The sequence below is a fragment of the Tursiops truncatus genome, chromosome 3, assembly GCF_011762595.2.
Source record: "Tursiops truncatus isolate mTurTru1 chromosome 3, mTurTru1.mat.Y, whole genome shotgun sequence".
NCBI lineage: Eukaryota > Metazoa > Chordata > Mammalia > Artiodactyla > Delphinidae > Tursiops > Tursiops truncatus.
The window spans coordinates 51,882,747-51,904,391 of record NC_047036.1 but is presented as its reverse complement, the minus strand read 5'-3'; the positions used below and the strand labels follow the sequence as shown (position 1 = coordinate 51,904,391).

At 37.8% G+C, this 21,645-nt stretch overlaps 3 protein-coding genes and 1 pseudogene across 10 annotated transcripts in view; 2 read left to right on the top strand and 2 right to left on the bottom strand.

Annotated features, from left to right (window-relative positions):
* Positions 1-8,432, bottom strand: part of TRAPPC13 (trafficking protein particle complex subunit 13) — a 35,431-nt gene extending 26,999 nt beyond the window's left edge. For 2 of the 5 annotated variants that reach the window (XM_004328549.4, XM_019929966.3), the window contains exons 1-2: positions 8,156-8,432; positions 7,801-7,881 (exon numbers count right to left, since the gene is read on the bottom strand). In XM_004328549.4, the coding sequence (XP_004328597.2) occupies positions 7,801-7,881; positions 8,156-8,183 (109 nt within the window). In that variant the 5' untranslated portion in view covers positions 8,184-8,432. The remainder of the gene's footprint in view (positions 1-7,800; positions 7,882-8,155) is intronic. The other 3 variants (XM_019929965.3, XM_019929964.3, XM_019929967.3) reach the window with 3 other exon arrangements.
* On the bottom strand, positions 3,438-7,935 carry SHLD3 (shieldin complex subunit 3). Of its 2 annotated transcripts, XM_033852908.2 has the most exons (3): positions 7,801-7,915; positions 5,566-5,741; positions 3,438-4,862 (listed from the first exon to the last, which is right to left on the bottom strand). In XM_033852908.2, exon 3 carries the CDS (start codon positions 4,741-4,743, stop codon positions 3,988-3,990), a length of 756 nt encoding a protein of 251 aa, XP_033708799.1. In that variant the 5' UTR covers positions 4,744-4,862; positions 5,566-5,741; positions 7,801-7,915; the 3' UTR covers positions 3,438-3,987. The 2 variants fall into 2 exon arrangements, with proteins under 2 accessions (XP_033708799.1, XP_033708798.1); XM_033852907.2 differs by lacking the exon at positions 5,566-5,741 and having other exon boundaries at positions 7,801-7,935.
* Positions 8,433-8,539: 107 nt separating the features above from the next.
* Positions 8,540-21,645, top strand: part of TRIM23 (tripartite motif containing 23) — a 38,088-nt gene continuing 24,982 nt past the window's right edge. For 2 of the 3 annotated variants that reach the window (XM_019929960.3, XM_019929962.3), the window contains exons 1-3: positions 8,540-8,676; positions 13,488-13,650; positions 19,199-19,320. In XM_019929960.3, the coding sequence (XP_019785519.1) occupies positions 8,596-8,676; positions 13,488-13,650; positions 19,199-19,320 (366 nt within the window). In that variant the 5' untranslated portion in view covers positions 8,540-8,595. The remainder of the gene's footprint in view (positions 8,677-13,487; positions 13,651-19,198; positions 19,321-21,645) is intronic. The other variant, XM_073802159.1, reaches the window with a different exon arrangement.
* On the top strand, positions 15,965-17,408 carry LOC117311541 (F-box only protein 27 pseudogene; annotated as a pseudogene).

Below are 21,645 nucleotides of genomic sequence, written 5' to 3'. Positions count from 1 at the left end.
TATGGTTTTCTAGGGGATGAGACAGTAGAGGGTGGGTAAAGAACAACCCTCCATTAAAAATAAAAACATCCCAAGCTGGTATTAAAAGTACCAGTTTTCTTCCTATTTTCAAAAAAGGGTAAAAAATCAGCAAGAGGGGATAGCAGTTGGTAAGAAATACTATCATCCTGTGGAGGCAAAGAAAATTACTATAAAGCACAATTTGTCATACTGCAGATTTTTAAACACAAACTGAGAAAGCCAAATTTGTAACATAAAACTATCTCATTCCTTTAAAGAAGATGTGGCACATATGTACAATGGAATAGTACTCAGCCATAAAAAGAAATGAAATTGAGTTATTTGCAGTGAGGTGGATGGACCTAGAGTCTGTCATACAGAGTGAAGTAAGTCAGAAAGAGAAAGACAAATACTGTATGCTAACACATATATAGGGAATCTAAAAAAAAAATATGGAGACGCAAGAGGGAGGAGATATGGGGATATACGTATAGGTATAGCTGATTCATTTTGTTATAAAGCAGAAACTAACACACCATTGTAAAGCAATTATACTCCAATAAAGATGTTAAAAACAAACAAACAGGGCTTCCCTGGTGGCGCAGTGGTTGAGAGTCCGCCTGCCGATGCAGGGGACACGGGTTCGTGCCCCGGTCCGGGAAGATCCCACATGCCGCGGAGCGGCTGGGCCCCTGAGCCATGGCCGCTGAGCCTGCGCGTCTGGAGCCTGTGCTCCGCAACGGGAGAGGCCACAACAGTGAGAGGCCCGCGTACCACAAAACAAAACAAACAAAACAAACAAACAAAAACAAACAAACAAACAAAAAACTATCTCTTTCCTTGAAGGATGATCCAAAGTATGTCCATAACAAGTATAGATTTAAACCTTAGTATTTCCTGTCTTATAATGAATTAATGAAACTCAAAAATTAAACACAATGTTAGAAAAGAGCAAATATCAACAAAAAAACTGCGTTTTAAAAAAAACTGGCAGAGAAACTACAATAAAGTACTGGTTATTATATGGTAATTATGTATCCAGTCTTGAAGTTAAAGCAGGTTCTTGGTCAAAAATTAAGGAGGCAAAAAAGAATATGTGATTTTTAGTCGAGTGACAAATATTCACTACACACAATACACAGTTAGTGCCATGTGTAGAAACACTCTCAGTGGAACTCACAAAATACATACATTTGATTTACTTATGAAATTCAGGTTTCATCTAAAATCTTATAAAAAAAAGTTTTGAAAGTCTTCAGTAAATTAAAAAAAAGATAGGCTTGAGGTTATAAACTAATGAATTAGGCCAGTTCAACTTACATATACATTTTGCTTGGTCACAACATTAAAAAAAATTATGTCAAATCTTCTTCACTTTCAGAGTCCTTACCACATTCTATAGTCTTACTTTTCTAGTTCCTGAAGGCATTCACGTTTGTGAACCTTGGAATAATCTGGGGCATTTTGAGCAGATTAAATCAAAGTGAACCATTATGCAGGAGCTCATCTTAGAAATTTTCAAAAAATGGTCTTTAAATTATTTGCTAAGTTGGCAAATAATTTAGTTAAATTCATGTGATGCCCTTCACATCTTTTTTCTTAGAATTTGAGTTAACATTTATTTGAAAGTGGATAGCTCGTCAGGGAAAAATAAAATTATGGCACTGTTGCCACTTTCCTAGAGTAAATGCTTCGGCATTTTACCAAATGCCCTCAGATTCACCTTCCTGCATATGTCTTTGCTTCCCCAATTTATTCATGTCTGTGACTTAACAGTGGAACCCAGAAATACTGGTGAGCTCTACTATTAACTAGTGCTAGAATCATCAGTCCTAAGGTTCTCAATACTCTAAGAAGGCTTCAAAGACATGGCAGTGGATTCTAAATTCTTAGCCCTTAATTACTGCCTAAGCATTGTCTAGGTAGATGAGAAATGAATCGCTTCTTCCTTTAAGATCACGGCACTAGTTGCAGTAAAACTCAATCTTCATTTTCCCAGTTCTGATTCACCTTTTCATTGTTTCTCAGAGGGGTAGAAAGCAATTTATACAGAGTAAATTAGAGAAATTTAAATCTGCCACATATGAAGACAAAGAAGCTCTTTTTAATGTGTGATTCTTGAATTAAAAAACTGCTCATAAGAAGCCCATAAGAAAATAATCATAAGAATATTTTCAGTTCTGTGTATAATCATTTCAAAATAATAAAAATGTATCATAAAAGAAATGCTGTGGTCTATGTAAGTGACCCTGTCTTATGATTACCTAACTTTTAACCCTTGATTAGCAACCTAATGCTAAATAAGACCTGAACAACAAAAAAAACAAATCCACCATTTATGATTGCCTAATAACATTAGCCAACTCTTATTTGCAAAGCTCGCTAGTAATAATGAATAACTTGTTGACTTTTCTCCAGCACTCTTGATTGAAAAGTAAGATGACTAATGAATGAAAGAAGAAGTAATTACTGATGAAGTTACCTTGGAAACTCCCTCTACACCTGGTGATTTTTCATTTAAAGACTTTTGGAAGCATTCATGCACATGATGATTATTTTCTACAGAGCAGTCTCATTTGAGACAATAAGAAAGGTATTAAAAGTTAAAAACAAAACAGTGTTTGGATAGTGTGAAACCTAATTAGAAAAGATAACCTCTTTAGTTAAAAATTGGTAGACTCGGGCTTCCCTGGTGGTGCAGCGGTTGAGAGTCGCCTGCCGATGCAGGGACATGGGTTCGTGCCCTGTTCTGGTAAGATCCCACATGCCGCGGAGCAGCTGGGCCCGTGAGCCATGGCCACTGAGCCTGCGCGTCCAGAGCCTGTGCTCTGCAACAGGAGAGGCCACAACAGTGAGAGGCCCGCGTGCCGCAAAAAAAAAAAAAAAAAAAAATTGGTAGACTCCTTATGTATTAAGGAACCTCAGCCAGCTCAGGCTATGAGAAACTCCCCAAAGGGCACATTTACCATGTAGTATTGAGCCTCTACCACGCCAGGCACTGTGCCACAAGGCAAATGTGTTTCTGCCTTCCTAATGAGTACAGTCTTACAGGTTTTTTATCAGGGATGTAGTTTAACTACTTAAGAATAGTGACTCTATGTTAGCTCTGTGAGGGCAGGATCCATGTTTGTCTCCTTCCCTACTTTAGTACCTAGCTCATGGTACGCATTCAAATTTGTTAAATAAATATACTTTTTAATAAAACTTTTATTATATAATCACTTTGAATATTTTTATAAAATGATGTGTAAACCCAATTTACAACATTTTGCTATGGGAAACCCATGACTCCAAGAACCAGAGCATTAGTAATCAGCAATAACAGTCATTAAGATTGAATTATCTGTATTAAATAAAGAATAACTTGACCTCTTACTCATACTTGATACTTTACTTCAAAAGAGCTTATTGCCTTAAAGATATATTAGGGTCTTAGACAAATTATACATTTTATACTTTTGTTTCAGAACAACACATCAACTATTGTCTATTACATATCTTTGGAAATATCAGCAGAATCTGGGCTGGTCTCTCAACTTGAATACCACATTCATGGCACTTGAATACCATTCCCAACAGAACTGGTTTTAGTTTTATTTTTAAAAAAATCATTACACTTTAGGTGAGTAAAGAAAAAATACTGTCAAATTAGATTTTGGGGATTTACCAAAATCCAAACTAGTCACTGTAATTCATAGGAATATCTAATTCAACCACTGGGTAAGTAAGAGAACAAAAGGAATAGAACATTTTACCTTTAAATTCAGTAAAAATAATAATTTATCACAATTCATTTAAAAGAAGGCTGCTCAAAGTAGAACGCAGAAAGTTCCTGACTTAAGTGACAAGCCCAGGAATTCACCTGATATTTATTTCTGGGATACAAACTGTACATATATTACCACACAATTAAACATTTATTCATTTGTTTCAGTTCCTACTCAGTTCATTCAGAATATTTTTCTTTTTGACAATTAGTGGTATTCATTACATACTAAAAATAAGACCATATTTATGCACAAATAAGTTAATCTTCCCAGTAAGAGCTAATCTTCCTTTAAGAAGACCTCCCACATATTCACAGTACATAACATCACAGAACACCCATATCTGGCCTAAATGTCTCTGAATTGTAGCATTACAAGATGGAAGTTCATTGCACCTGATAATTCGATTGAGTTTTTCCCAAATGTCTTCCAGAGTTTGGTTGTTACAAATAGTGTGCTCTATTGTCCATCTTGCTCTATAAAATGAGTGCAAATTTAGTGCCTTTAAACTATCTTGCAATTTTTCAGACAAAGGAAAAATGTTTTCAGTACAATTACTGCTGGGAAGTGAAACACTCCAAGACCTCTTCTTGTGCCGTTTTCTTTTTTCTGATTGTTCATCCAGACTTCCAGAATTAGTCTGTTCATTCAGTGTATGTGATCGGATTAAGTGCTTCTTTTTTTTCAAATTAGGTTGAAACTCCAGTAGATCTACTGTGCAATCATAACTCTGCAATTTAATATCATGTTCTGAAATGGTTAAGTACTGTCTTACATCTTCAGTTGCCTCTTCAGAAATCACAGGTGGTAATCTTTTAGGTTTGAGTGGAAGTCTGGACCCATCATGAGGAAACCAAGGAATAAATCTTGATAGTGGACGTGTAGGAAAGTCTTGAATTGCTTTCTCTGCAATTTTTGGCAGTTGTGTGGTTTCACTCTCATATGGTCGATAATGTAATATTACTTCTGTAGTCATTCTGCAGTAATCCAGTTACTCTTAATGAAGAGACTATTTCTTAGCTGAGCTCCTCAGAGCTAGAATGCAATTTATAATTACAAGACTCTCTCTCTTTCCAAATCAGAGGGAAACAGGACCTAAAGTGGAAGTATTGCAAAGAATAAGATATGGTAGGGATAGCCTGTATACAGATAGGCAGAGAAAAAAGAAAAAAACAAACCAATTCCAATATGATATTTTACCAAAGTGCTATTGGTAAATGTGACTGTAATCCACAAAACTGGAAATCCTTTCTCTTACCAAAATAAGGGATCTGGATTAGATGCCCTATCATATCCTTTCAGCCTAAAACTGCTAGTAGTCAACATGTTTAACTGAAGAGATATAATGGATTTGGAAGTACTGATATTAATATGTTAGATAATAATAATCTTAAGACTATAGCAGAAACAAAAAGTAAATTAATGATTTTTAAAATACAAGATTCATATGAAGATAATGAACAAAAATGTAATACTAAAAAATTTGAGACGTGAATTGAGGACAATGAAAATCGTAATTTTTAATCTTTTTGAAGAAAATGGACCATTTTATACTTTAAAATTACATGAATTCTGCCAAACAAATATATAGACAGAATACTTAATGATTTTATTTCATTCTCAGTGGTAAATACTGAAAACATGAAAATGGTTTAACTTTGCATTTTAACCATGCTAGAAACTGGTTTCCTGACAAAGTCTCATTTGTATAAATGAGGCACTTAAGCAGTGTCAAAACCTGAGTAGCATGGCTTCTGAATTCCAATTTGGAGGATGAACAAGAAGACTAGAGCCTTACTTTTTTTCCTCTTAGAACACAGACGTCTTCAAGTTGCCCCAAATTAAGTCATCAATAAGAAGTTCCAGCATACAGTACACAGGCTCAAGAATGGAGCCTACCAGGATCTGTAAGTTAGGTTTCCTAATCGGGCCCAAAGTTGCCTGAGCCATAATGCAGGTTCTTTCAAATCCTAGCTACCAGAGAAAAAAAACAAGAGGTCAAATCCCTTCTTCCAAAAATCATTAGAGAACTACTTGACGGGGGTTCTCCCATTGCCGGATGACTGTGAGTGGGGTCTCCTTGGCATGATGTCACAATACTCATTTAACTACTGACTCTGAAAGTCAAAAGAAGTAACCAATCTCATAATAATTCTTTTCCTTACTGTTAATGTCCATTGACTGACAGATTTGGCAACTCAAATTCATAAATGACTGTGTTCCTTAACATCCATAATTTTAATATGGATCTAAATATAGATAGCATATTCTGTCAAGAATTAATAATGTTTTTATTTTTTCTTCCCTTTTCCTTACATTTTCACATTTTAAGACATGCCACTGAGAATTCTTTCATTGTTGTCTGAACTCACTCAGTGTTGTATTCCAGGGACACTGATGTTGTGAGAGCTCCTTAATACTTTACATACATATGAAAGTAAACTTATATGATAAGACAAATTGATATATTTGGCATCCAACATAGGTAAAATTAAAACTTGTGAAAACTCTTGGATAGCTTGAACAGTGGGGAAGAATGGGGCCAAAGAGCTTTAAGAAAGCTGAAACTAACACTGAATTTCAAAGCACTTGTCCTTTTAGGTTGCTAAAATACTCTTCTCCAGGAACCTTCTGTTTTGGAAAATAGAAGATACCTGGGAAAGACTACTGTAGCAGCCTAAAAGGACTACGGCAGTTAGCCTGCACATCACTGGAATTTAACTGTATTTAATAGCTTCCAATTTGTATAAAATGATACCTAGCAGCTAACAGAACTGCTCTAAATTTCCATCAAACTACTAATGGAATGATATCTGAAAATGCTCTTTCCTTCAATAGGAGGCAACATGGAGTCTTGGAAAGATGAAGGCCTTGTGTTGAAATATTACCTCAATCACTTACTAGCTGTGCGATCTTGAAAAAGTTTAACTTCTGAGAGTTAAGTAATATATATTTCACATACTACATATGAGTCTGAGATAAAGAACATGACAATTTCTCTTCTTTCTTCAGGAATAAGCCATTTCAGTCCAGGCTAAGCTCACAGGTCCTATTGCTATTACATTAGTTAATATTTTAGTTTCTTAGTTCTACAGTCAGAGACAGTTCTGATAACCCCAACTATCAGCATATGATTTTATGCTTCAAATGAAACTGGTGAGCTTCGGGAAGGTTTGATGCTTACAACATAACTAAGGGGATAAGGGTCCCTCAAAATGGATCCCACAAGGAAGGTTAAGTGCTATTCACTTGAGTTCACATGTCTATCGAGCATCTTTTCAGCTTAGTCCAAGAAGATATTGGTAACCACTGAGTAGGGCATCCAAGAAATAAGTGCATTTGCGGTAGTAGAAAACCGATGAAATAAAGCTGAAAGCGTTTCAAATAAAAGGTTTCACAAAACAACAGGAATTCCAGAAAAAGAATGCCCTGCTCATTTCCCCTAAATAATGATCCAATTAAATCATCAAACTTACTCAAAACTGTTTGCTGTGTATGCAAACCGACATGAATTTCCCCCTATACACAATACTTTGACGTAAACAGTGAGTTTTAACATACCTAAATTACATGTTGTAGTACTATGTACTTCTAAATCCTTGGCACAATACTAGACTAATTTCACAGATGAAGCTGAAGCCTGGTAACTTTGTCATTGCCACATGAAGAGACAAGAGACAGAAGGAAAAACCACTTTATATACCCGCTGTTAATCATCTCGGTTCACAAGGCTCTCCCCGCGTAGGGTGGGGACATCAGCATCTGCGGCTAAAATCAGAGCAGCATGTAACAGAGTAAGTAATTTACCAGGTATCTATTCCATTCTAACGGGGGCTCTCAAACCTGAAAAGCAAAGAGGAGAAACAGTTTCCTTTCGCTCGGCGCCAAGGAACCAAGGAGGGCGAGCATTGACAGTGTTTAAGAAGGACGAGGCCTATATCCCAGAGGCCAGGTCTATGTGTCAAAGGCTTCGAGAACTAGTGAGAGAAAGGGAGAAAACAGATTAAAGGGAGTCGGGTTCGCAAAAGTTTACCTTTCAGGGCCAGCAGGTGCTCCTGTTTCGGGGGATTCACTTCCATTTTGACCGGTACTTTGGACCCACTGCCTACGGGGGCTGAAAAGGGTCAATCAGCTCGGAAGAAGACAGAAAAGCGCACGTTCGGGAAGACAGGGCGTCAAACACACTCCCAAGTTTCTCTCTGCCGGGGGTGCCTTAAATTCTCTTCTTACCAAGTCCTTTAGGAACCCAACGGCTTTTTTACCAAAGCCATCTCTTGCCTCTTAGAGACCTATACATAAAATACTTCTCTATTTTCCAGTCACAATCACACACCGCGACTTCAAGAAACCACTCCTCGGTGACAATTCATGGCCTGCCAAATACCTACATTGCAGTAAATGATAGAGATGTGGCATGCTGGGACTTGTAGTTCAAAAGCCGCAGGGCATGCAGGGACATGTAGTCCCCTCTCGCCCCCGTCCGTTTTGCAGCTGGGGAGAAAAGGTCGTTCCTGGAGCGGGAATTTCACCCCAAAACTTTACTTTTGTTTTATCCCTTCTTTTTTCTCTTAATTTTACTCCTTCCATCTATTTCAGACTCCTCAATAATAACAATTAAAAAAATAACAAAGTGCCCACGCACAGGCCTGCGAACCCAAACACCTAGCGGCTGGCGGGAGGAGGCTCGAAGAGACCGTCCCAGCAGCTCCCCGCGTGGTACTGCGCCTGTGCCCCAGCGTCGAGCGCCGAGGCTTCTGGGTAGGTGGCTCTACCCCGCCCATCAGGTGAAGGCCTTGAGCGCTGCTTATGCGGCGCTGCTCCTCCTAGGATGGCTACCCTGGTTGTAAACAAGCCTGGAGCGGGACTAGACAGTGGTCGTCAGGGCAGCCGGGGGACGGCCGTGGTGAAGGTGAGGGACCTTGCGTGCTCTGTTCTCCACCATCGGCCTCCCTTCTGTTTATCCCGGAGATCTGGCGGCAGCACCGCGGCCCTGGCATTTTTTGGGCGGGATGCGCGGCCTCTGGCCCGTCTCGGCTTTACAAGCCTATCCCTCACCTCCGGACCTTTATCCCAGCAGGCCTGAGGTTACCTGGTCTTCGGGTCACGCTAGTCCTCTGCTTGGAGTCGCCAACGGGGACCTTTGTGAAAAGGAGCTCATGGGCCTCGGAGAGTGACCTGGGCTGGTCTTTCCCCAGGCCCTCTGTTTTTAGTTAAGCCGAACAGGCATTAATTAGCTTATTTTTAGGAAATTGAGCCGTTATTATCGCCAGGTACAAAGTTAGGTATTTTAGCTCGTTAATATCTGTTGAGGAGGTAAGTGTTGATTACAGTTTTACAGGTGAGGAGACTCAGGTTTCAGTTAACACTGTGTAGCAGAACCAGAGTTGACTGGCCGTAAAGTATGCTTTTCACTATCGCACTACTTCTGTAATCAGACCTCTGTTATTGGTTGACCCACCTCCTCTTTTGGGAGTACGGTCTGTCAACACTTTTGAGAAGTCTCCAACAGCCCCATTAACGCTGGGGGATATGAATTACCCTGTGCTTGAAATTTGAAATTCTAACATGTGTAAATGCTGTAAAGTGGGTTTACTAAAAATTCAGATGAAGTATGTAGAATTCACTTTTCCATAGGGAGATAGATCTGAAAGGGAGAACTGATCTTAAAGGTTTGTAGAATAACCTTCAGGATCATCTGTAATCTGAGATATTGGCAATTCTTATTCCTGGCTACATATTAGAATCACTGAGGACTTAAAAAAGAAAAAGAAACTACTTAATCCCACATTTCTGAGCGAGTTGACATTAGTATTTTTTTGCAGTCCCAGAGTGATTTTAATGTGCATCTAGGATTCAGAACCACTGGACCAGATATCTTAAGTTCTTTTAAGATCTTGAGTAATAGACACCTATGGTTTTTCACCTAATGTTGGTTTTATGTGACAACAGATGATACATTTCTGCTTACAAGTGTATTATCAATTAGTATTGGTGGTGGTTGATTTATCTGACCTTTATATATTAATGAAGTTATTCTGAAGGTACATAGCATATCTGAGATGCAGAGGAGCCCTCTTATTATTCAGCTTGTTGTATGGTTGAGATTTTATTTATTGAATTGTGCTTTTTCTATGTAGAGAATACCTGAAGGTTATTTTGTGAATTAACTTCAATTAAGAAGTAATTAGAATGGATATTATTGCTGTATCTACTTTTGTTACCCTGTTTGCCTTAAAATCTGAAAAATATACCAAAGCCTGATGTAACTCCAGTTTATTATAGCACAGAGTTTGATAAATTAGAGGCTTATTTTGTTAATCTTCATTTTTATGTGTAAATTGTGACTGAGCTGTGCAGTAGGATAGTCCTTTTTGGCAAGATCCTCATGCTGTCATTTGTAGGAAATACAGTGGCATAAATTTAAAAAAATCTCACAGATGAAAGCAAGACGTGTTCGTTGGAAGGTAAAAGTTGAAGTATATAATGGTTATATATATATATACATATATATATATATGTAAAATGGCTTCTTGCTTAATGAACAAGTAGATGATGACAGGGTTTTTATCATTAGGAAAAAAAGACCAAAATTGGTCTATACATTCACAAAAGACTAGTGAGCTTTCTTAGTCCTTTGAAAATATGGCCTGGTGTATTAAAATTTGATTTACACGTAATAAGTTTGAAGCCCTCTTTGGCATATTGTGAAGTTTGTAAAATAAAGAGCTTTTTTCCTATCTAGGACTTAATTTCTTATGCTGTTAGCCACAATTCCTATTCATAAATACTGAAGAAAAATTTTCTTACTCTTATTTGCTGAGTTGATGCAAAATAGTCTAATAACTGTTTTTGGAATTATGTTTGGTTTACTAATCAGTGGGATTTTACTAGTGCTCTTTGGATAAAACCTATGGTCTCAACATGAGTAAGTTCTCTTATCTTGTGTAATGATGGAGTTAGAGATGAATGAAAAAAGTAAAATTTTAATTTGGTTCTTTGGAGTTTATTGTCATATAAGTTTAATATGTGTCACTATAGTGAGGACATTTATTTAAAATGTTGCATTTATAATATCTAATTCTGTTGTGAATATCTTTTCTGTATTTAGTTGAATTTGTTACTTAAGTGAGGATTTTTTTTCTTTTGTTCTTTTTTTTTAAAGTGAAGATATTTAAGTGAAACTTTTTTCCTGCCTTTTTAAAAAATACAGGATAATTTGAAGTGTGTGTATTGTGTGTGTGTGTATGTGTGTATATATATATATATATATATATATGATTTATGTGTAGCTGTTCCCCAGCTGTTTCCCTTCATCAAAGAGAACTACAATTCCAATGTAATGTTTCCTGTGTATCTTGCCAGAAAGATAGTATGCTTGTAAAACAATATATATGAAAATATATGCTCTCTTTATTTCCTCTCCTTTATGCAAAAGTTAAATATTCTATGTCATTTTTCACTTTGCTTTGCTGATATGAAATCATTCTGTGTTTGTACATGAAAAATTTCCTAACTTTTCCTCATCAGATTGCACAGTTTTGTAGTATATGAATGTGCCATAATTTATTTTCCATATATATTTACTTTGTTTCTAATCTTTTGCTAATGCAAAAGGTGCTCTAAGGAATAGCATATAGATCTTTTTACACGTGTGATATTTGTAGGATAAACTCCTGGAGGTAGAATTACTAAGCTATTCAAACTTTTGATAGGTATTGCCAAATTGCCTTCCATAGAGGCTATATCAGTCAATAAACGTTTCACAGCAACCAGCAATTTATTCTCCCACACTTCCACTAGCACAAAGTGTTATCAACTTTTAAAAATCTAATCTGAAAAAAAGTATATAGGGATAGCTTCAACTGACTTCAAAATGTTTTGGGTGAGATTGGACACCTTTTCATATAATTAACAAGCTGTTTTCTTTTCCTGATCTGTGAACTATGTGTTACACTTCAGCTTCTTTTGAACCGTACTGAGATGTGAGCCAGTTATGAATTATCAGTTTATTTACAGTGAAAGGTGTTTACATTTCAAGCACTGACTCCAGTTTAATTGCGGAGTTAAGATTAAAATTTTAATGCATTAAGTCTGACTTCCACTCTGGGTTTTCTGTTTTTTTACCTTGTATTATGTATTTGTTGGGGGATGGTGGTTGGCTGTTTTAAAAATTTTATTTTGTTGGACTTCATTAATGTAAGCACATAGGAGCTTGATATTTGGAATACCCTGTTCCTGAGGGCTTTTTCGTCTAACAGGGAAAGATAGGCTGGAACGCCAATAAAAGTATTAAAGTGTTTTGGGTGTTAAGATTGACACTTATCCATGGTACATGGGGGCCCAAAGGATAGTGTGTTCATTTATGAATTTGTTGGTTTATTAATGTAAAAAAAGAATCCACTAGGAAAATGTCTATTTAGCTGTTTCTTTAGCATTAGCATAAAGAAAGAGGCAAAAGCAGTTTGTTATGTGCTGTGAACTACAAATTGTTCGATATAGTTTGAGAATAGAGTTTGGAAGGGAAGAGAAGCAATAGGACAGGGGCCAGATTGTAGTAGGTCGTGGATGGTGGGCACCGAGTTTGGGGTACAATCAAACAGTTCAGTGTGGGTATTTTTATTTTTAATTATTTATTTATTTATTTATTTTTTTGCGGTACGTGGGCCTCTCACTGCTGTGGCCTCTCCCGTTGCGGAGCACAGGCTCCGGACGCGCAGGCCCAGCGGCCATGGCTCACGGCCCAGCCGGTCCGCGGCATGTGGGATCTTCCCGGACCGGGGCACGAACCGTGTCCCCTGCATTGGCAGGCGGACTCTCAACCACTGTGCCACCAGGGAAGCCCCAGTTTGGGTATTTTTAAAAAATTAATTAAATTGTGAAACACTTCAGGTATATTAAGAAATAAAAGTACCTTCATTGATATAAATATAGTTTGTTGACTAATTATAAAACAAACTGATGGGCCGGGGAATCAGAATATGCCGATTCTTGTCACCTTTCTTTTTTTTTAGTTGAAGTATAGTTGATTTTTTTTTTAATTGAAGTATAGTTGATTTGTCACCTTTCTTTTGACTGACTACGTGGCCTTGAGCAAGTCATGTACTTGTAATTGGAACTAGATAAACAAAATATTTTCTATTTTCTAACCCAGGGGCATATTTATTAATCGAGAACAAGGAATTGAAATTTAAGTCTAATTGCATTCTTTACATTGTATGATGTAAATGAATAGTATAAGACACTTGAAAATTACTTATAGTCTTTTCTTAACAAGTTCTTTATCATTTACAAGGTAAGTTGTCATCCTAGCACATATTTCAGATTATTTTTGTCCAAATTAATGATGGTTTTTTGAGGGTTAGGTAATTGCAGAGAAATTGTTTAAGAACCCAACTTTGGTAGAGTTATATATGGTTACGGATTCTGATGTAATAAATCATGTCATAATTTTCAAAAGCTAAAGATGTTAGTTTACAACGTTATCTTGATCCCTAACACCCTTTCAAGGAGATTTCACTATGATATAATTGTGGTAAGATCTGTCAGATGAAAGAATAAAAGGTGATTTAAGATTTTATACCTAGACAGTTTTTTTCATGGAGGAATAAAGTAATTTAACAAGATTGATTCATTAAATTCGATCAGGTTTTTCTTTTTAACCTAAAATATTTATGCTTTTAAAGTCATTTAAAGAGCACATGTGTCCTTTCCAAATATTAGGTGCTGGAGTGTGGAGTTTGTGAAGATGTCTTTTCTTTGCAAGGAGACAAAGTTCCTCGCCTTCTGCTTTGTGGCCACACAGTCTGTCATGACTGTCTCACTCGGCTGCCTCTTCACGGAAGAGCAATCCGTTGCCCTTTTGATCGACAAGTAACAGACCTAGGTAGGAAAAAAAAAATATAAAATTGTTTACATAATACAAATATCATAAAAAACAATTTTTTTCTCCTTGGTTTTAAAAATCATAAAATTCTGGGAATTCCCTGGCGGTCCAGTGGTTAGGACTCCGGGCTTCTACTGCAGGGGCCACGGGTTTGATCCCTAGTTGGGGAGCATGCTGTGGTGCAGCCAAAAAAAAAAGAAAAATTATAAAATTCCAAGGAGGTTTCAGTTTCTATTAAAGCCAGTAGTCTTGAAGCTATAAACTAGCCCACTCTTAGGTACTAATTTGATTTCATCTTCTGAAATTTTTATATTCAGTACTTATAGATCAGTAGTTTTAAGACACCTGAGAAAAACATACTAACCTTTTTCATTTGCCTGCAAAACAGCGTTTATCTTAGACATGAATAGGCCAATAATGAAAATACAGGTAAGTAATTTGAGTTTCAGCATGTTGTTATTTATTGATATCTGAGGCAGAAGTGTTTGCAGCTAGTGATAACTACTAACTACTCCTTGTTTTCTGTTAAAATGAATTTAAAGGTCTGGTGGATTTTTTTCAGTTTCCTGCGTACTTTTATTTACTTTATTTATTTCTTTAGTAAATTTATTTATTTATTTTTGGCTACGTTGGGTCTTCGTTGCTGTGTGTGGACTTTCTCTAGTTGAGGTGAGCAGGTGGCTACTCTTCCTTGTGCATGCGCTTCTCGTTGTGGAGCACAGGCTCTAAGCGCGTGGGCTTCAGCAGTTGGGGCGCGCGGGCTCGGTAGTTCTGTCTCGTGGGCTGTGAAGCACAGGCTCAGTGTTTGTAGCGCATGGGCTTAGTTGCTCCATGGCATGTGGGATCTTCCTGGACCAGGGAACAAACCCATGTTCCCTGCATTGGCGGGTGGATTCTTAACCACTGCACCACCAGGGAAGTCCCCCTACATACTTTTAAAACTTCACTTTATATTTTTCAAAATGAATTAATTATTGTGGGATACCAGATTTGGAAATAACATTTATTAACATTTGAACAGTTATTTTACAACCATGAATTCTATGTTTATTCTTTTTAATGATCGAATTTCTCCAAAAGTAATAGTTTAAGGTTGTCCATTTTTTTCAGGTCAGTAGCACTAATTGTTTTAAGACTGTTTTAATGTATTCATACTATATGTCAAGTGGAACACATTTAAAATAATGTAACCACCAAAAAAAGGAAGCAAGAGTACCCAGATTTTTAGACTGAAAAGCTTTAAAATGCTAAGAAGCACGGTTGTAAAATATTTTCTTGTAAGGAAAGAATAGGTTTCTTAAGGTTTTGGTAGTCCTTGATTTAAGTAATTAGTATGCCCATTTGCCAGAAAACTAATATAGGAAAGTGTTAGCATTAACTTACTGTTAGCCAAGAAATAATAAAGTGGAGGGGAGAGATGTCTATTTTGACATTCTTTTATTTGGCCTTTTATTCTGTAATTTATATATATCATACCATCTTCTTTATATAAAACTATATAGAAGTAGTAATATTTTGCAAACAGAGGACGGACCCTTCCACCATTTTGAAGAGTACTATCTTCTCTACATAAGTACCACAACATCCTCACTGTGTTATCATCCTCACTGTGATAAACTAGGAATTTATGACAGGTAATGGTTAGTCGTATCCTAGGTTGAAATCAAACATGATTGCTATCATATCAACATTAGAAAAAACAAGCAAACCAACAACTCTGCCTCGGATATAGGTTGTAATTATTATAGGTAATTACTATAGCTTGTAGGTTAGATTTTTGCCGTGATTCCAGCCTATGGAATGTGTGTTAATGACCCTTGATATAGTTTGCTGTCATTGTTTTTTAATCTCTTTTTAAATGTATTATAGAAATAATATTTATATACATTGCAGAAAATTTGACAAATCTATTAAAAAGTATAAAGAAGAAAAAAAATCATATTTTGCTTCTAAAGAAGCAAATTACTGGGTTTTTTTTCCATTATGGTTTATTACAGGATATTGAATATAGTTCCCTGTGCTGTATAGTAGCACCTTGTTTATCCATTCTATATATAATAGTTTGCATCTGCTAATGCCAAACTCCCAGTCTCCCGCCCCCCACACCCTAATCCCCCAAACTATTGTTAATATGAGAGAATCAGAATTAGAATTCTTCTCTAGTTCAAGAATAGTATCAGAGTCAGAGAGAGGATGGGGCTGGGGCGGGGGTGGGTGCAGGCAGGGGTCTGGGGCTGGGTATTAGGAAGGGAGGGGCGGGGGAATAAAAAGGGCAGAGGTGGAGAAGGGAGCACGTGAGGCAAGGTGATGGCCCACCAGGGAGGAGCAATGGCTAAGATGCCCACAGTGGCAGCCGGGCCTGGCGAGGAGACCACGCACGTGCACCTCAGCCTCCAGGGGCCTGCCCGCCAGGGTCCCCGCTCCAGACCCCGAACCCGAGGAGGGTTGCCCATGGAGCTGCTCGAGATGGTGCTGAGCCACGTGCCCCCACACGTGCTGCTCGGGCACTGCCGCCGGGTGTGCCAGCGCTGGTGTGACCTGGTGGACTGCCAGGACCTGAGGCTGAGCATCCTGGCCCAAGACCGTGCCGCCCTGTCACCTGTCCTCCACACCTACCTGCCCTCCGCCGACGACCTCAGGCCCTGCATCCTGGGCTGCTTCTGCGAGCGAAGACCGATAGGACGCAACCTCCTCCAGAACCCCAAGGGCCTAGAAGGCTTCCGGGACTGGATGATGCAGAGCAGTGGAGACGGCTGGGGAGAGGAGGAAAACTTGTAGGTCAGGCCTGGGGCCACTTCCCAGGACTCCTTCCTGTCTGCCTACAAGGTGGTGTCACAAGAAGGAAATGTTGGACCTGGAGGAGGAGGGTCTGTGGCCAGAGCTCCTGTATAGTGGAAAGATTGAGATTTGTGTCTCTGCCGGGTGGACAGACCAACAAGGCACGGCCTGTGTATATGAGCTAACTGTCCAACTTCTAGATGCCAACTAGACCATGCTGCATAATTTCTCTCCTATGCCTGTTTCCATCCGGCAGGGTAGAAACAGCGTCCGCTTTGAGGTCAACCATGTGTTCTTCAGCTTCAAGATTGGTGTCTGCTTTGTGTCTGTTGAACACTGGGTTTGGGACTTGGGGTTCTGGCCTGAACAAAACGGAATCTATCTGCCCAATGCCAGTGTGATTCCACGGGTACATCTGTTCAAGTGAAGGACTGTCCTTGTAAAACAACCTGACCGTACTTTCCAGGAGCTGGGACCATTAGCTGGGCCATCTCATTAATCAGGTGCTTATAGCTCCTGGCATCCTCGGATCTGCTGGGGCCCATCGAAGGTCCTACTGGGCCCTGTCTTTAGAATCTGGAAGCTACTAGAAGAATGTTCTTCTGTCAAATTTACAGCTGCCGCTGCTGTAAGGCAGCCCCTGGTCTATTGAGTGGAAACCCACAGTGAGCACAGGGAAATGCTGGATTGGGAGAGGCCCTCACCCTCCCCTCACACCAGGCTCTTGAAACCACCTTTTTGGTTTCAAGACTGGGACCAGGACTCAGAGCTCATTGCTCACCCTGTGAAGAATGAAGTAGTCCCCTGAGCCCAACCCTACCCTGAATTGTATGGTGTATAAAATCATTTTGTTGTTTTGAAATTCTTTTCAAACATGGAGAGAATAAATATATTTTATTTATAAAATACCTGCCAATCATAGGTAATAAAGGTTATTATTTTGCCAAAAAAAAGGAATAGTATCAGTAGTTGTTTGTCATGGTTATTAATACTGGTCAGCATTATTTATGGTTCTTCTCTTCTGTTCTCATGGTGAAATTACACTTCCCTGCCCTCTTATGATTAGGTAGGAAGAGCTGTGTGATTTCCCTTTAAGCAGTGAAATTATGAGTAGAAGTGAAGTGTTAACTTCCAGGTAGAAGCTGTTAAGAATGGATTTATGATGGTTTGCAGTAAATCCCTCTCCCTGCTGTAGTGAGGTGGTCCAGGGGGTTGGAACCTCAGTGGCCTGTGCCCCCTGATCGTGGACAGTAGGGAACAGAGCCTCTCTTGTCTTCACCAACCCTTGAGATGCTGCGTGAGCAAAAAGCAAATCTTTGTTGCTTTAAGCCATTGAGATTTTAGAGTTATTTTGACAGTTACAGGAGTATTTAGTGATATACTAGGCAGTAGGTAGATACTGCCTAGATACTGCTAGGAGTTTACGTGTATGTGTTTACTATATAATGACAGTATCTGGATATCGTCAAGGTAATACTTTTAAATAAAGGACTCAGTATACTTCTTAATCTTTTATAAATAAAGTGGATAGAACTCAGCTTGAGGTAGAATATGTGTGAAAAATTAAAACAGTTGAGGAAGCCCTGTGGGGTGGCAAGGCTGAGGCCCTTCCCTTCTCTTCCCTTCCCTTCATCTTCCTTTTTTTCTTCCCTCCCTTCCTCCCTTAGAAAAGAGGGGCCAAGAGGAAGGGGAGCCGTGTAGCCAATGACCCCATCATCCTTTTATTTATTTGCTTTTTCAGTGAATATGTATTAGGTGGCAGCTTTGTGTCAGATGGTATTTGTTGTATAGAAGCTCATCATAACAGACAGATATTCCTTCTAATTGCTGAAGGATCTGGCTCTTATTTATAGGCTTAGGAAGAGTTTGTGTGTGTGTTTGCGCATGTGCATGTGTGTATGCACATGCCCATATTGTGTAGGCACACATGCGTGCACATATGAATGCTCACCTGGCCTTCTATGGTCAGTTCTGGGGAAAAGAAGCATTGGTCCTTATTCAAATGTGCCTAGATTCGTATCTACCTAAAAGGGACTATTGTCATGCCTTAGTGTGAAGCTTTGTGTATTTGTGTGAGAAAGAGTTTATATGTTCACTGACTGCTATTAGGTTCTAGGTTAGATGAGGGGTGGGGAAAATATTATCTTTAGCTGTTCTAGTTTCAGTTTACTTAGAGACGGACTTATTTTTGATTAAGTGTATCTTTCATACAGTGGTTTTCAAACATGAGTCATAGCTTATTTGTGGTCATAAAATCAATTTAATTGGTTGTGAATAGGATTTTTAAAAAAGAAATAGAACAAAAACCATCAGAGTGTGTCGCAAACCGTGAGGGTGAATATTGGTGTGTTAATCTTTTGTTTCAGGTGTGTGTGTGTGTGTGTGTGTGTGTGTGTGTGTGTGTGTGTTATCCTGGGTTGCAATGTGAAATATATTTCTTACTGTAGGTTGCTGTTAAAAATATTTAAAGCACTTGTTTTAGTATATGTAGTCAAAGTCGGTGACAAAATAGGATTTATAAAGTTAAATTATAGAAAAATAATAGAACTTTAAAATATGTTTCTACTTAGAATGCTAAGGAGTTCTGTATTTTAAAGAGAATATTAAGACAACTGTTATAGCATTAACAGAAAATGGAGAAATTTTGAATTTTTAAAATTTAGACATTATTAATGATTGAACTATGAGACATAGAAATTACTATTGAGATTTGAGGTAAAATAAATAATATTCTATTTTGTTAGATTTAGTTTTTATTTTTATATTCTAGGAGATTCAGGTGTCTGGGGATTGAAAAAAAATTTTGCTTTATTGGAGCTTTTGGAACGACTACAGAATGGACATATTGGTCAGTATGGAGCTGCAGAAGAAGCCATTGGGATATCTGGAGAGGTACTGATTGAACTTGTTGAAATTTTTGTTATGAGCATGAAATTTTTCTTTTAGTTTAAAATATTTGCTATTAGATGCACAATATTACCTTACTTACCCCAGCAGGTAGGATTCCAGAAACACAACTTTTCATTACATTATAGTTCTGAAGGCAACAAAATCCCCAACCAACCAAAAGTAAAACTGAAATTTGAATTCTCTGAAAATGCTGTACCCAAAGTATGTTTAGTGTATAAACTTGTTTCCTTATCATCATTAATTCTATCTAAGGGTAAAGTGAAAAAGTAAGAAGATTATGGATGAATAAGAAGGATGTGTAAGCTACATTAAAGCAGAGGATGCAAAAGTGAATCATTCAACAGTAAAGCACAGAGAGAGAAAGAGGAACTCCGTGAAAGGCGCCTTTTAGTGTAGAGGCAGAATGCCTTAAAGATAGCAGTAGCTCCTGAGGGAATTACTATTAAATATCTTCATGAAAAGTTAATTTGTGCATAGATGTACTCTCTTTATCCAGACAGGTAAGTATCCAGTAAATATTAGAAGACCATTAACACAAATTAAAGTACTTTTTTTTTTTTTTTTTTTTTTTTGCGGTACGTGGGCCTCTCACTGTTGTGGCCTCTCCTGCTGCGGAGCACAGGCTCAGGATGCGCAGGCTCAGTGGCCATGGCTCACGGGCCCAGCCGCTCCGCGGCATGTGGGATCTTCCCAGACCGGGGCACGAACCCGCGTCCCCTGCATTGGCAGGCGGACTCTCAACCACTGCGCCACCAGGGAAAGCCCCTAAAATACATTTTTAACACATAAAATTGTCTGCATAGCTCATAGACTGTTCTGATTATAGGAATAGTTGTAGTAAATAAGCAGTTAATAGTTTTGATGATCAACTTTAAAAGCACATGTTTAGTATGAAGGAAGACATGTCAGATTGCTTTTTACTTCTCTTTTATTAGATTATTATTTCCTTATATAAAGCGAATTAGTGAAATGGATTTCAAACTGAAGCACTGTTTTCTAAAATTTGCAGTTTTTTTCCCATGATTTATCTTTATTTTGAAAGCCATTGAGTATTATCTGATGTTGGTCCTGTAAATTATTTATCAGGTCTGGAAAACAGAAGACACGACTTTTAATTTTACATGTATATATTTCTCATAATTGCAAACAAAACTGTTTAACTTTGGGTTCACTTTTTTATTTACTGTGATATTGAATGACATCATTGATATATTTTCTAATTTTTATTTCTGCAAAAATTTATACTAAATCTTTCCCTTTCTAATTATGGCCTTTTATATGCAGAAAAGTTTTCAAAGATTCTTGAATATCTGACATGTAAAATTTACAACTCATAATGCTTTTTACTAATTCATAAAAGTTATAAATATTTAAAAGGTTACATATAACATAGGGTTTTTGTTGTTGTTGTTTCTTAAATCAGTGATTTTCAACCAGGATAGTGCAGTGGACTCACCTGTGGAGTTTTAGAAAAAATACACAGCTTCCACTTCATCTCTACCTATTGAGAAATAAGTGTTTCTCAGGTTGGGGTCTAGGCATCTGTGTTTTTAAAAGCTTCACTTGGTTATCTAAATAACATTTGTGCTTCTCTTCTTCTATACATCATGCTGACAAGTAATATTTAAAGCAGTGAGGATGTATTTACTATCAGGTTTTTCAGTCTTAAAAAAAAAAGACTTCTATCGTCTATTGTCAGTTTCTTGCGTGTAAAGTGAGGGGATTTTGCAGAAGATATCTTTGCACTGACTGTGAATCTATAACAATGGTTTTATTTTTGACCTCAAATTCATAGCATATATTGATAATCAATTTTGGAAATACCTTCTCACTTACCTATAGAAATGAGTAGCAAATGACCTTTGTACTTAATTACCAGTATATTTTTATGTATAAAGTCTGGTCAGTTAAAAAAAAGATTATGGGCTTTTATATTTCAAAATTCGGCATGTTATTTATTTATTTTTTTTGGTTGAACAACAGAAATTTATTTATCTTGTCACAGTTCTGGAGGCTAGTAAGTCCAAGATCAAGGTGTTGGCATTCTGAGACCTCTTCTTTTGGCTTGTAGGCCACGGCTACCTCACTGTGTGCTCACCTGGCCTTTCCTTAGGACATGTGCACAGGGAGAGAGGGAGGGAGATCTGTCTCTTCCTCTTCTTATGATGCCACCTACTAGATTAAGACCACATCCTTATGACCTTATTTAACCCTAATTACCTCCTAAAGACCATACCTCCAAATGCAGTAACACTGGGGGCTGGGGCTTCAATATATGAATTTTGGAAGAACACAGTTCAGTCCATA